The sequence below is a fragment of the Cololabis saira genome, chromosome 6 (assembly GCF_033807715.1).
Source record: "Cololabis saira isolate AMF1-May2022 chromosome 6, fColSai1.1, whole genome shotgun sequence".
Classification (NCBI taxonomy): domain Eukaryota; kingdom Metazoa; phylum Chordata; class Actinopteri; order Beloniformes; family Belonidae; genus Cololabis; species Cololabis saira.
Window position 1 is genome coordinate 46,343,842 of NC_084592.1, and position 13,215 is coordinate 46,357,056.

Sequence of the window (13,215 nt, forward strand, 5' to 3'; positions counted from 1 at the left end):
TTAAAGAAAATCTCTGAAATTAGTGTTTTTTTTTACAATTTTTTTATTGTATTTTTATATTTTCGATCACAAAAAGAGGATTATACTGTACATATATAGAACACAAAACCCCCACATCTCAACTTCCAATAAAAAAATGAAGTCAGTCAAAGTCCAAACACACCAAGACATATTTCATAGTGCTATAATCCTGCCAAATATACTAACCAAAAAATTCTACTCATTGCACTAATTGAAAATACCAGATAGTAGTATCAAATCAATGACTCTGAAATAATAATTAAATAGTTAAATAGTCTTCCTACCATACTTCATGATGAAGGGGACTTATCAAAAAAGGTAGGAAACACTTAGGGCCTGATTTACTAAAGGTTTGCGTGCGTCAAAACGTGTGCAAACTTGACATCACCCGCAAACCAATGTGCAAGCTGATCTACTAACAGCGTGCAAAGAGGACTGCGCCTCTCAAATGCGCAAAATAGCACACGCAATTCATATAGTACTTTTGCCCTGATGAATAATCAATATGGGGCGTACCCGCCAGAAAGCGCTAAATACTGGGAGGGGAAAATGCAAATAGGTTCATTTACCACACGCAATGAGATTTACCAAGCCTGAAAGTTTTTGCGGGGATTGTGATTGCGTCTGTATTTAATACGTTCAAAAGGAAGGTGCTAATCTCCACATGCAAAAGGAGAAATATTTTATTTGAATGTTAAATCGAGTATTATTGAGCAAAAGGTTGCCACAGGAGGCACATTCATTTTTTTATTTGTGATAATAAATAAATCACGTGTTTTCATGGAGAAAAAAGTGTTTCTTATTGTGCGCCTATACTTGTTCTGCAGTTGTCTCTAGCATGTCATACCCCGGTGTTGTGCCGTATTCAGCACCCCTGCCGTGAAAAGCACCCCCTCGTCGACATATATTACCCACAGATCTCTTATTCACAAGTAAATGTCAAAAAGGACTAAATGCTCATGTTTAATTTACTACAAATGACAACGTACACACAATGACAAAAATAATATTCTCATTCCGTGTCACGTTCTGTTTAGCGTCCAGTTTTGTGTTAATGATTCATGTTTAAATGCGCTCATGGATTCCACAATAGTCATACTTTCCCACAATCACAGTCACAGATAACAAAAATCGGGTAAATGGTTATTGATGTCATTCATTAATAACCTGCTTACTGTGTTGTCTTCCATAATATTTGTAAATATATATATATAATATAAACTCCTAAGTATGTGTTTGTGTGAGTGTGTATATATAAATATATTAAAGTGTCAGTGTGTTGTTTTTTTTCTTGGTCTACTTATCATTGAATATACGAGGGGGTGCTTTTCACGGCAGGGGTGCTGAATACGGCACAACAATTTGCCTCTTCCACTAATATCTCTAACTCCAACTCGTCAAATTTCATTTTGCGCTCGCAAAAGACACGCAACACCTCATTTAAATACTGCGGTTTGCACCTGTTATCAATTGCACACGCATTCTTAGTTGATCACCCGCAAAACACACAACAGCAGCACGCGCAAACTTTTTCAGTGCACACGCAATTTAGTACTCTTTATTTAGGATCTTAGTAAATCGGGCCCTTAGTGTCATAATGTTCCTATCCTAAGTTGGGGCTGGTCTGTTAAAAAATGATATCCAAACATAAACCCTCAAAACAAAACGGAAACAAAACCAAAAACCTAACAAAATATAGACATAAACGGTGGGAAAATCCCCCTTAAAACAAAACAACTCAAACCATTGCACTCAGATCTTACATTACAGTATTTAAAGCCAATTCTAGCCAACACGTGCGTTTTAAAGAGAGGTTTAAGAAAGAACCTGGAATCCAGTAAAAGCTTGAAATGGACTTCTCTGTGAAATAATGTATGAAGCCGATATGTCACCTGTGTCAAGTCCCATAATTCATCTCCATCCCCGACGTGCAGCTCTGGCTTCATAAAGAATATGCCTATATAGACTCCGGGCCCATTACACGCTCATTGTGTGTTTCTGTTTCTTTTTTTCTTCACCCTGTAGGCTTTTCTTCTGTAACTATAAGCCCGCAAAGTAGGTATTGATTGAAACTTGAAGCTGTATTAATAACCGAATGAGTAAGATACGTGGAAAGTGAGGGGTGTATCTGCTTTTCTGAAGGCCCTTTTTTCTCCTGCTGCACCGAGAGGTGGCACGGTCATTTATCACGGCTGGATCCCTCGTTTGCTGTAATAAAACTCCCCCGTCAGAACCGTCCAACAGGTCTGGGTCTGAATCACTCTGTCACACCACCTTCCAGCTAACGCGCGCATTAAATCAAGCAAGCAGAACATTTCCTAAGGCAGCCATTGCCTTTTAATTTCCTGAAGAACCTTAAAATATCATTCATTACCACAACTACACATATTTGGTTTTTAAAAAGTCTCATAAATCAATAGTGGCCTGACTGCAATAATTATAACAAGTTAACATGTAATTTCCAGGCCGAGGGGCCGTCCGTGCGCGCGCGCCGCGGTTTTTTAGCATATGCAAACGAGGCAATTCAAACAGTGTAGGGGATATTAATACGGAGGAACAGGTAACGAGGTGCGGGTGATGAATTATGCATCAAAAAGTGGTTGATCTTCAATAAAGGAAATGAATTCGGCGTGTAATCTCATTAGTTATGGAGGTCTATTATGTTGAGCTGCAGAACGCAACTGTCCTTGAAAAGGAATGTATTTACACTATCGTGTTGGCTCTTTTGGAGCGCCGTGGCTTTGTGGGGTGCTGCTAACGTTAGCGCCGCCGCCGCGGCAGGGGCGCCACCACGGGGGGGGGCAGGGGGGGCCATGACCCCCCTATAAATTTACTGGCCTCAATAAAAAAAAATAAAAAATACTTGCCGGTCACAGATTCTATCGCCAGTTTCTTTAAGTATTTCTGAGCCTAATAATAATAAAAATATATATATATTTTAAAAAAATAAAATAAAAAAAATAAGTAAATAAAAAAAAAAAATTAAAATATTACATAAGAGTATCAGGGCCATGCAAGAGAAAAAATATTTGAGAGGGGAAGTTTTTTTTTTATCGTGCACATAGAGAAAACGTCGAAATGTCCAGAAAAAAGTCGAAATGTCGAGAATAATGTTGAAATACAATTTCGGGAATAAAGTCAAAATTTCGTGAATAAAGACGATATTTCGAGAATAAAGTCGAAATTTCGAGACTAAAGTTGAAATACATTTAGATTTTTTCTCGCAATTTCGACTTTTTTCTCGACATTTCGACTTTTTTCTCGACATTTTGACTTTTTTCCCGAAGTGCATAATGAAAAAAAAATCTTCCTCCTCTAAAATATTTTTATTTTTCTCCTACCTGGCGCTAATACTCTTCCGTAAAATATATATGACATATATTTTATAAATTAAAAATGCATATATACATATGCCTTAGGTTTTTACCAACATGGTATTAACCATTAATATATATGCAGACAAGTTAGAAAGTAAAAAACAAAGAAAAAATTCTGAGCCTTATACTACAACAGGATATGAAAATCCTGTAATGATGGCTTTTAGTTTTGGTTCCACCCCAAGAATTGAAGTGCCCCCATCTGGTTTGGGGGTGCCCCTGGTACCCTCTGCCCCCCCCTAGGAAACAGTTTTGTTCCTCCTGCTCATCCTTTACCTCCGTCTCCTCTCTCTTTCCTCCAGCTCCAGACCCGGACGGCCCCCCAAGAGAACCCAGAGCGTGACGTCCACGGAGAACCCCCACATCATGCCCCACTCGGTGCCCGGACTCATGTCCCCCGGCATGATCCCGCCCACAGGTAACGCTCCGGTTTCTCCGTCGGGTTTCTTTGTTTCTGCACCTCACACATCCTCACATGACCAGCGATTTCGTTGCGTCTGGTTTTCCTCAGGGGATAAAGGTTCGTTGACGACGATATTTAGTCGAAAGCACCTTCAGTTAAGACGTAATTAACTCAGAAGGGTTCACAATGTTACCGTGATGGACCCCAGATTTCCTGGAGGGGTCTCAGATCCCAGCCCTGCTTCTCTAAGGTCACTGCTGATGTCTTGTCTTCGTGTCATTGTATTAACACACAACTTAACGCTCTAAAACATCTCCTTTCATAGAGGCGCTCACATCTCCGGATGAATAACTAATCAAGTGTATTTGATGAGCAGAATTTGGCTGCGGGTTCCCTCTGAATTCTTCTGAATTCTCAGACAGAAAAAACTTTGTGCCTCAAGCCCCACATTACGGTTTAACGTACATGCACGAAAATCGCTACACACCTGTATCATGTCGCAACTTAAAGAAAAGTCTCTTGGCGCCATGGCCGAAACCCAACAGGAAGTCGGCCATTTTGAACATTTTGAATTAATTGTGTAATTTTGGCGCAATTTATGCCGTTTCTTCGCCCGAACCGTAACGTGCACCCAGGTGTGTTGTACATCAAAATGTGCGTCTCCATCCTGTGACGACGCGCATTACTTTTCTCTTTCAAAAGTGTTACCGTGGCGACGATAGACGCCAAAAAGCGCGCCCACCCTTCCTCTGATTGGTCCAGACAGAAAAAACTTTGTGCCTCAAGCCCCATAATACGCTTTGACGTACATGCACGAAAATCGGTACACACCTGTATCATGTCGCAACTTAAAGAAAAGTCTCTTGGCGCCATGGCCGAAACCCAACAGGAAGTCGGCCATTTTGAACATTCTGAATTAATCGTGTAATTTTGGCGCAATTTATGCCATTCTTTCGGCCGTTTCTTCACCCGAACCGTAACGTGCACCCAGGTGTGTTATACATCAAAATGTGCGTCTCCATCCTGCGACAAGGCGCATTACTTTTCTCTTTCAAAAGTGTTACCGTGGCGACGCTAGACGCCAAAAAGCGCGCCCCCCCTTCATCTGATTGGTCCATATTTGATAGTTCCTACTTTCTGCCATAACTTTTGAACGGTTTGACATAAAGAGTCGTGGGTGGTGTCAACTGACTCGGTATTGAGTCTGTCAACAAAATTGGTGCAAATTAGCCCCGCCCCTTCTTCTGATTGGTCGATATTTGATAGTTCCTACTTTCTGCCATAACTTTTGAATGGTTTGACATAAAGTGTCATGGGCGTGTCAACTGACTCGGTATTGAGTCCTTGACCTTTATTGGTGAAAATTGCACGTGCGAGGGCCCGTTCATCGCTGCTTGCAGCTTTAATTTTACCTTCTTTTCTCATAATTTGATTTCATTTTATTAGTTATTTACTGTCTAATTATGTCTTGCTGCTTTTAACGTTGACGTAAATCACTTTGAATTACCTTCTGTTGAATTGTGCTGCACAAATAAACTTGCCTTGCCTTTTTCTGCGACTCACTCTCTCCTCCAATCCTCCCTTTCCTCCTCCCTCCGTCCGACTCCCTGCAGCTCGTCCTCCAAATGGCAGCCAGTCTGAAGTGACACATAAACCCAAACCAGCAGACACCAACCGCTCACTCGTTTACCAAAAAAAGATCTGCCTGCTCAAACCCCCGGAAAAAAACAAAGACGGGGGGGAGAGATATAAATTGGACTGGAGATCTTTTGCTCTCAGATTATTCCAGTAGATGCTGCATTTTCGCCTTGAGTGTATTCTAATTAGTGCGATTAAATCCACTTCACTGGTATATGTACATAGGCGGTGGTGATGCTAAACCAAGCTTATCGCCACGAGAATCAACAACAAGCGCTGCTGCCCTAACTTTCGCCCCCAGGGCCTCCGTCTTATTGCAACTAATGCTTTTGTTCTATTTGTGGCGGGTGCTTTGATGTCGCTGGCTCTAAGTGCAGTGATTTGCATATTCTGCTGTCCTTCTTGAGATGTCTTTAATGATATTGTTGCTGCAGCTCTTTGAATGCCGGTCGGGTTTTTACGCCGCTCGCCCGTTTTAACCACCGTTACGGCTTAAATATCAGGACAAATTAGAAAAACAACAAGTTTTCTTTGAGGTTCCTGTAGATTGGTTCTTTAATATTAACCATCAAAATAAGGCCACGTTTCCACGTAGTCGGGTATTTACAAAAACAGATATTTCTCCCTCTACGTTTTGAAAAATACCATAATTTACACGAACCATCAACAAATGACACGAGTAACTTCCAATTACTTTCCAAGATGAACGAGAGTCTTTGGTTTGGAGTGACAGAGAAGTGGAATTATTTCTCAACATTTCGACTTTTTTCTCAACATTTAGCGCCGCCCTAGTGGCTCCTGGAGCTTTTTCAAACACGTTGTACCTTTTTTTTCCCTTTTTTCTCTTTTTTTTTCTTCTTTTTTTTGCTTTTTTTTCTTTTTTTCTCTTTTTTTTCTTTTTGTTTTTTTCCTTTTTTTCTTCCTTTTTCCTTTCCTTTTTAATCTCGACATTTCGACTTTTTTCTCGAACATTTTGATTTTTTTCTCTGCATTTTGACTTTTTTCTCGGCCACCTGCCCCCCTTTTTTTCTCGACATTTCATCTTTTTTCACAAAATTTCAACTTTTTTCTCAAAATTTCAACTTTTTTCTCAAAATTTCAACTTTTTTCTCAAAATTTCATCTTTTTTCACAAAATTTCGACTTTTTTCTCGACTTTTCGACTTTTTTCTCAAAATTTCTCAAAATTTCTCAAAAACTGATATTCCCCCCTCTACGTTTATAAAAATCCCATCATTTCCAGGAACCTGCATAAATATCTGTTAAGGTGCTATGAGCAGCCAAACCTACAGGGGGCAGTGTAACGAGAAGATAAAGTCATGCTAGCCAATCAGAATCCTGGAAAAAAACATCAACAAATGACACGAGTAACTTCCAGTTACTTCCAAGATGAACCAGAGTCTTTGGTTTGGAGTGACGGAGAAGTGGAGTTACTTTTAAGTGTGACTTTAGAATATAAAACAGGTAAAATACAAGAAAATATTGACGGTTACAAACTAATTGTAACCACAGGTGTCACTCATGACGCTGGTGACGTTTCTGTCTCATAATGTAACGATCTGAAGCCTAAATGTCCGTTTCTCTCCGTTTACAAGCAAACGTGAAGACGGAGTTTTTACAAATCTACACTTTGGCCGGAGTTTTCAGAAATTATGGTTTTTGGAGACTTTGAGCTTCGTTTTCGTGTAAATGAACGAACAAAACGCATGAAAACACCACCGTTTTTGCTAGTATTTAAGTATTTAATTTAAGAGTACGCTTAAATAACAAATAAAATGAAATGCAATGATTTAAAAAAAGAGGTAAAATAATAAAAAGCACCAGTTGTTAAAAAGTAAGGGCAGTAGATCCAGCAGGTTCATCTCATTCTTACACACTGCAAAAACTCAAAATCTTAACAAGAATATTTGTCCTATTTCTAGTTAAAATGTCTCATTTTTAGTCCAAAAAAAATCTCATTACACTTAAAACAAGACTCATCACTGGAAAAAAACACAATTTTCACCTGTTTCAAGTAGATTTTCAATGAAAATTGTCAAATAATGAATAATGAGATCTCTTGACTAAAAATTTGACATTTTAACTAGAAATAAGACAAATATTTCTGGTAAGATTTTGAGTTTTTGCAGTGCAATGGCAAGAATTACGTTTCTATACGGTCAAAACGTACAAAGACCGGGTTAAATACAGTATTAGAAAGTAATCTGTAACAATTCATACGGTGAAAGATAAGATAAGATAAGATGGTCCTTTATTGATCCCCAGAAGGGAAATTATTACAGCAGCTCGAAGTCGAACAACATGAACTCAGACTAAATAAACAGTAAAGATAAATTATAAAGTATGAAAAATAAAAAATATACAGTAAAAAAGAAACTGAACAAGTTCCAAGATGGTTTTCATTCTGTTATTTAATATAAAAATCTTTACTTTATCACCGGACGACGTGCACCAACTGCAGCAGGTCTGTAATATGATTTAATATTAGAATAAAACTCGTCCGAGAGCCGGTTTCTCTTTATAAGAGCGAACAGAAACATCTATGACACTTTAAAGGCCGGTATTAAACACAGTTCCAGCTCCGGAGCTTTGAACCGCGGGAGGTTCGGGGTCGAGACCCGGCTGGACGACGACGATCAGACACACACGTGGTATTTAGGGAACAGAAAAGAACAGAAAAGACACAGAAAAGAACAGAAAAGCAACAGAAAAGCCTTTGATATCGTCCCTTCACGCCCGGGGGGAGTCTGTGATCTTGACATTTACTCGGGGTTTTCGGGGCCACAGATAAAGTAATTGAGGTTTTTTTTTTGGTCTTCAGTTCCAGAACCGCCGTCGGCTCCGTGTTGAGCTGCACTTTGTAATAAACGTCCAAAATGTAATAACTTTGTCATTTCATTTTGTAATAAAGTGCCGCATTTTGTAATAAACTGCCCCAACGCATTTTGTATTACATTTTGTCGCATTATGTAATAAGTTATTACATTTTGAGAAGATTATTACAAAATGCACTTGCAAATTTTTTATTCTCTAAACCAGGGGGCGGCAACTCAAAATGTTTTAGAGCCGTATTGGACCAAAAACACAAAAAACAAGTCTTGTATAAGCCTTAGAATGAAGGCAACACATGCTGCATGTTTCTATATTAGTTATAACTGGGGGAGGATTTATTTTTTCAGTATGCACTTCAAGAAAAAAGACGAAATGTCGAGAAAAAAGTCAAAATTTCGTGAAAAAAGTCGAAATGTAGAGAAAAAAGGTCGAAATGTCAAGATTAATGTTGAAGTACAATCTTGAGACAAAAGTCGAAATGTCGAGAAAAAAGTCAAAATTTTGAGAAAAAAGTCAAAATATCGAGATTAAAAAGGAAAGGGAAAAAGGAAGAAAAAAAAAAAAAAAAGCTCCAGGAGCCACTAGGGCGGCGCTAAAGAGCCGCGGTTGCCGACCCCTGCTCTAGAAAATGTAATAACATGGTGCATTACGTAATAACAATTCTAAAGCATAGTTTATTTGCCTATATAATTCCAAACTTCAAATAGGCAACTAAAGTTATATTTGGAGTTTTATACATAGATTTATTGGGCTACATAGCTCTAAGGGAAACTGCATAAAAAACAACAAAAGTCACTCTTGTATAAATTCATTGTTAAACAAACAACAATAATAGGTGTTATTACATAATGCACCATGTTATTACATTTACTAGAAAATAAAAAAGTGCAAAAGTGCAAGTTCATTTTATAATAATCTTCTCAAATCTGCAATAACAAAATTTATTACAAAATGCGGCAGTTAATTACAAACTGGAATTAAAAAGTTATTACATTTTGGACGTTTATTACATGACTACGTGACTAAGCGCAGACAGAACTCCGTCCGCCGGCGTCGTCGTTAAACCATTCATTGTTTTGATGATGGCGTTAGGCGTTAAACGTCGAGAAAAGTCGGATTGGTAATTAAGTATAATTGACCACAGACTCGTCGGCGACTAATTGATCTTCCCGTCACGTCCGAATGTTCTGATGGATGATAAAAACCGACAGTGAGAAAGTGTCTTAAATAGTAACACCATGGTGTCATGTCGCATTAGCCGAGTGTTCAGATGGGATTTACACTGTAAAAACTCAAACTCTTACCAGGAATATTGGTCTTATTTCTAGTTAAAATGTCTCATTTTTAGTCAAAAGAAATCTCATTACACTTAAAACAAGACTCATTACCAGAAAAATAACTTGTTATTTGACAATTTTCACCTGTTTCAAGTAAATTTTCACTTGAAATAAGTAGAAAAATCTGCCAGTGGAACAAGATTTATCTTCTTATTACAAGCAAAAAAATCTTGTTCCACTGGCAGATTTTTCTACTTATTTCAAGTGAAAATCTACCTGAAACAGGTGAAAATTGTGTTTTTTTCCAGTGATGAGTCTTGTTTTAAATGTAATGAGATTTTTTTGACTAAAAATGAGACATTTTAACTAGAAATAAGACAAATATTCTTGTTAAGATTACTTTTATCTCAACATTTCGACTTTTTTCTCAACATTTTGACTTTTTTCTCGACATTTCGACTTTTTTTCTCAACATTTCGACTTTTTTTCTCAACATTTCGACTTTTTTCTCAAGATTTTAACTTTTTTCTCGACATTTTGACTTTTTTCTTAGTTATGTCAATTAACATCTAACATCTTATGTACACTGCAAAAACTCAAAATCTTACCAGGAATATTTGTCTTATTTCTAGTTAAAATGTCTCATTTTTAGTAAAAAAAATCTCATTACGCTTAAAACAAGAGTCATTACCAGAAAAATAACTTGTTATTTGACAATTTTCACCTGTTTCAAGTAAATTTTCACTTGAAATAAGTAGAAAAATCTGCCAGTGGAACAAGATTTATCTTCTCATTACAAGCAAAAAAATCTTGTCCCACTGGCAGATTTTTCTACTTATTTTAAGTGAAAATCTACCTGAAACAGGTGAAAATTGTCAAATAACAAGTTATTTTTCTGGTAATGGGTCTTGTTTTAAGTGTAATGAGATTTTTTTGACTAAAAATGAGACATTTTAACTAGAAATAAGACAAATATTCTTGTTAGGATTTTGAGTTTTTGCAGTGTAAGAATGTTCTTAATGACCTGCTGGTTAAATAAAGGAGAATGACTGAATGAATATCAAATAAAGCCATAGAATTGTTTTTTTTCCCTCTTTATCGTATAATGTTCACAAAGTGTAATGCAATTCATGTCATGGGTCGTTTATTTTGAAGGATCAAATACTCAATATCCCACATTATCAATTTTACTAAAAATGAGACAATTTTAACTAGAAATAAGACAAGTATTCTTGTTAAGATTTTGAGTTTTTGCAGTGTAGGGATTGAGAGATGGAAGGATGGAGGGAGAATCCTCTCCTCCAGCTTCCAAAGAGGAAAACAACAATAAAAACCTGTAAAACTAAACCCAAACTAGTTTACGGAGCAGAGTATCTGCTGTAAAGATCAGGAGCTGCAGCGACGAGTGTTTATGCATTTGATTAGTGGAATATGTCATTTTCTTCCCCATCGATCTGTGAGTGTGTTGTTGCTTTGGCAGAAGAGTCGTGGGATTCGCTGTTTTACTTGTTGATTCCGGCTCGAAAGCTGTCCAGAAATCACTTTATCACAGATTCAATAAGTCTCCGAGGCCTCGCCGCCGTTAGCCGCCGTTAGCCGCCGCCGCCGCTCGTCGATGCTTTTATTGCTGCATCTCATTCCATCTGCTCTGATTTCATTGTTGCCGACTGTAATCGCTTTACTTTTTCCAGGGAATAAACAGAAGCAGGAATTAGACACACATTCAGATCAGATCAGATTAGGGTGGAACGTCGGAGTGCGACGGCGTCTCCGCTCTCATCAGGACCGGAGCTCTGTCCATTTCTGCTGCTTCGTCCAAAAATGCTACAAACCGATAAACCGATAACTATCTATCGATTTATGCTACCCTCAAAAAATGCTCCCTAATGGTTTTCTACATTCTATTTTCTACACACCTGTATCATGTCACAATTTAAATAAAAGTCTCTTGGCACCATGGCCGAAACCCAACAGGAAGTCGGACATTTTGAATTAAAGTGTAATTTTGGCGCAATTTATGCCATTTTCACGTGTCGTACTTTAACGAACTCCTCCTAGCAGGATCGTCCGTTCCACATAAAAATCGCTCAGGAGACATAAAAGACGTTAACCATGAAAAGTTATCAAAATCGTGAGTTTTCGTGAAATGGCGTGGCCGTGGCGCCGCGTCAAACTTCAACGTTAAACAGGAAGTGATACTAGTAGCTGATTGGTCGATATGTGATTCTGCCATAACTTTTGAATGGTTTGACGTAGAGAGTCATAGTGGTGTGATAGAATTGTTTTTTTCTCTTTATCCTATAATGTTCACAAAGGGTAATGCAATTAATGTCATAGGTAGTTTATTTTAAAGGATCAAATACTCAAAATCCCATATTATCAATTTTAAATCAATATTTCAGGGGTAGCATTATGTGATAGTCCAGTATCAAATAATGTTCCCGTCACTTGATGCATTCAGGTAAGATACTAATCACCTCACTACCACTGCAGGATGAATGTCAGCAAACTTACACCTCAATTTATCCATTTTAAATCAATATTTCAGGGGAAGCATAGTTTGATAGTCCAGTAACATCCTTTTGAGGATGTTACTCACTGTTAACAGCAGCCTGGACTGAAGGGATGCAAGAAATGATGGGCGTGGTGATCAAACTTTGGAAATGGACTGTACGCAGAACCACAATCTACACTGCAAAAACTCCAAATCTTAACAAGAATATTTGTCTTATTTCAAGTTAAAATGTCAAATTTTTAGTCAAAAGAAATCTCATTACACTTAAAACAAGACTTATCACTGGAAAAAACAACAATTTTCACCTGTTTCAAGTAGATTTTCACTTAAAATAAGTAGAAAAATCTGCCAGTGGAACAAGATTTTTTTGCTTGTAATGAGAAAATTTACTTTAAACAGGTGAAAATTGTCAAATAACAAGTTATTTTTCTGGTATTACTCTTTTTTTTAAGTGTAATGAGATTTTTTTTACTAAAAATGAGACATTTTAACTAGAAATAAGACAATATTCCTGGTAAGATTTGGAGTTTTTGCAGTGTAGCATTTCTGGACGGGGAGCATGGGTGGACAGAACACCGGCGAAGGACATGGAACGCTGTTAAACATCCGGACCATCGCCGTGACACCGGCAAATTTCAATACACTCAGGAAAAACGCTCTGAATATACGTCTGTACGTCTGCGCGTCTGCGCGTCTGCGCGTCTGCGCGTCTGCACGTCTGCACGTCTGCACGTCTGCACGTCTGCACGTCTGCACGTCTGCACGTCTGCACGTCTGCACGTCTGTACGTCTGCACGTCTGTACGTCTGCACGTCTGCACGTCCGTACGTCTGCACGTCTGTACGTCTGTACGTCTGTACGTCTGTACGTCTGTACGTCTGCACGTCTGCACGTCTTTACGTCTGCACGTCTGTACGTCTGCACGTCTGCACGTCTGCACGTCTGTACGTCTGCACGTCTGTACGTCTGCACGTCTGCACGTCCGTACGTCTGCACGTCTGTACGTCTGTACGTCTGTACGTCTGCACGTCTGCACGTCCGTACGTCTGCACGTCTGTACGTCTGTACGTCTGTACGTCTGCACGTCTGTACGTCTGCACGTCTGCATCCCCCCAGGTCGGGGGGGTCCGGTGCTGATGCATTACAGGCAGAT

The 13,215-nt window shown here is 38.5% G+C and overlaps 1 protein-coding gene across 1 annotated transcript in view; it reads left to right on the forward strand.

Annotated features, from left to right (window-relative positions):
* The window catches only part of dachd (dachshund d), a 246,610-nt gene that overhangs the window by 126,659 nt on the left and 106,736 nt on the right, over window positions 1-13,215 (forward strand). Inside the window, 1 exon segment of the mRNA XM_061724211.1 lies at window positions 3,701-3,816. Coding sequence (XP_061580195.1) covers window positions 3,701-3,816 — 116 coding nt within the window.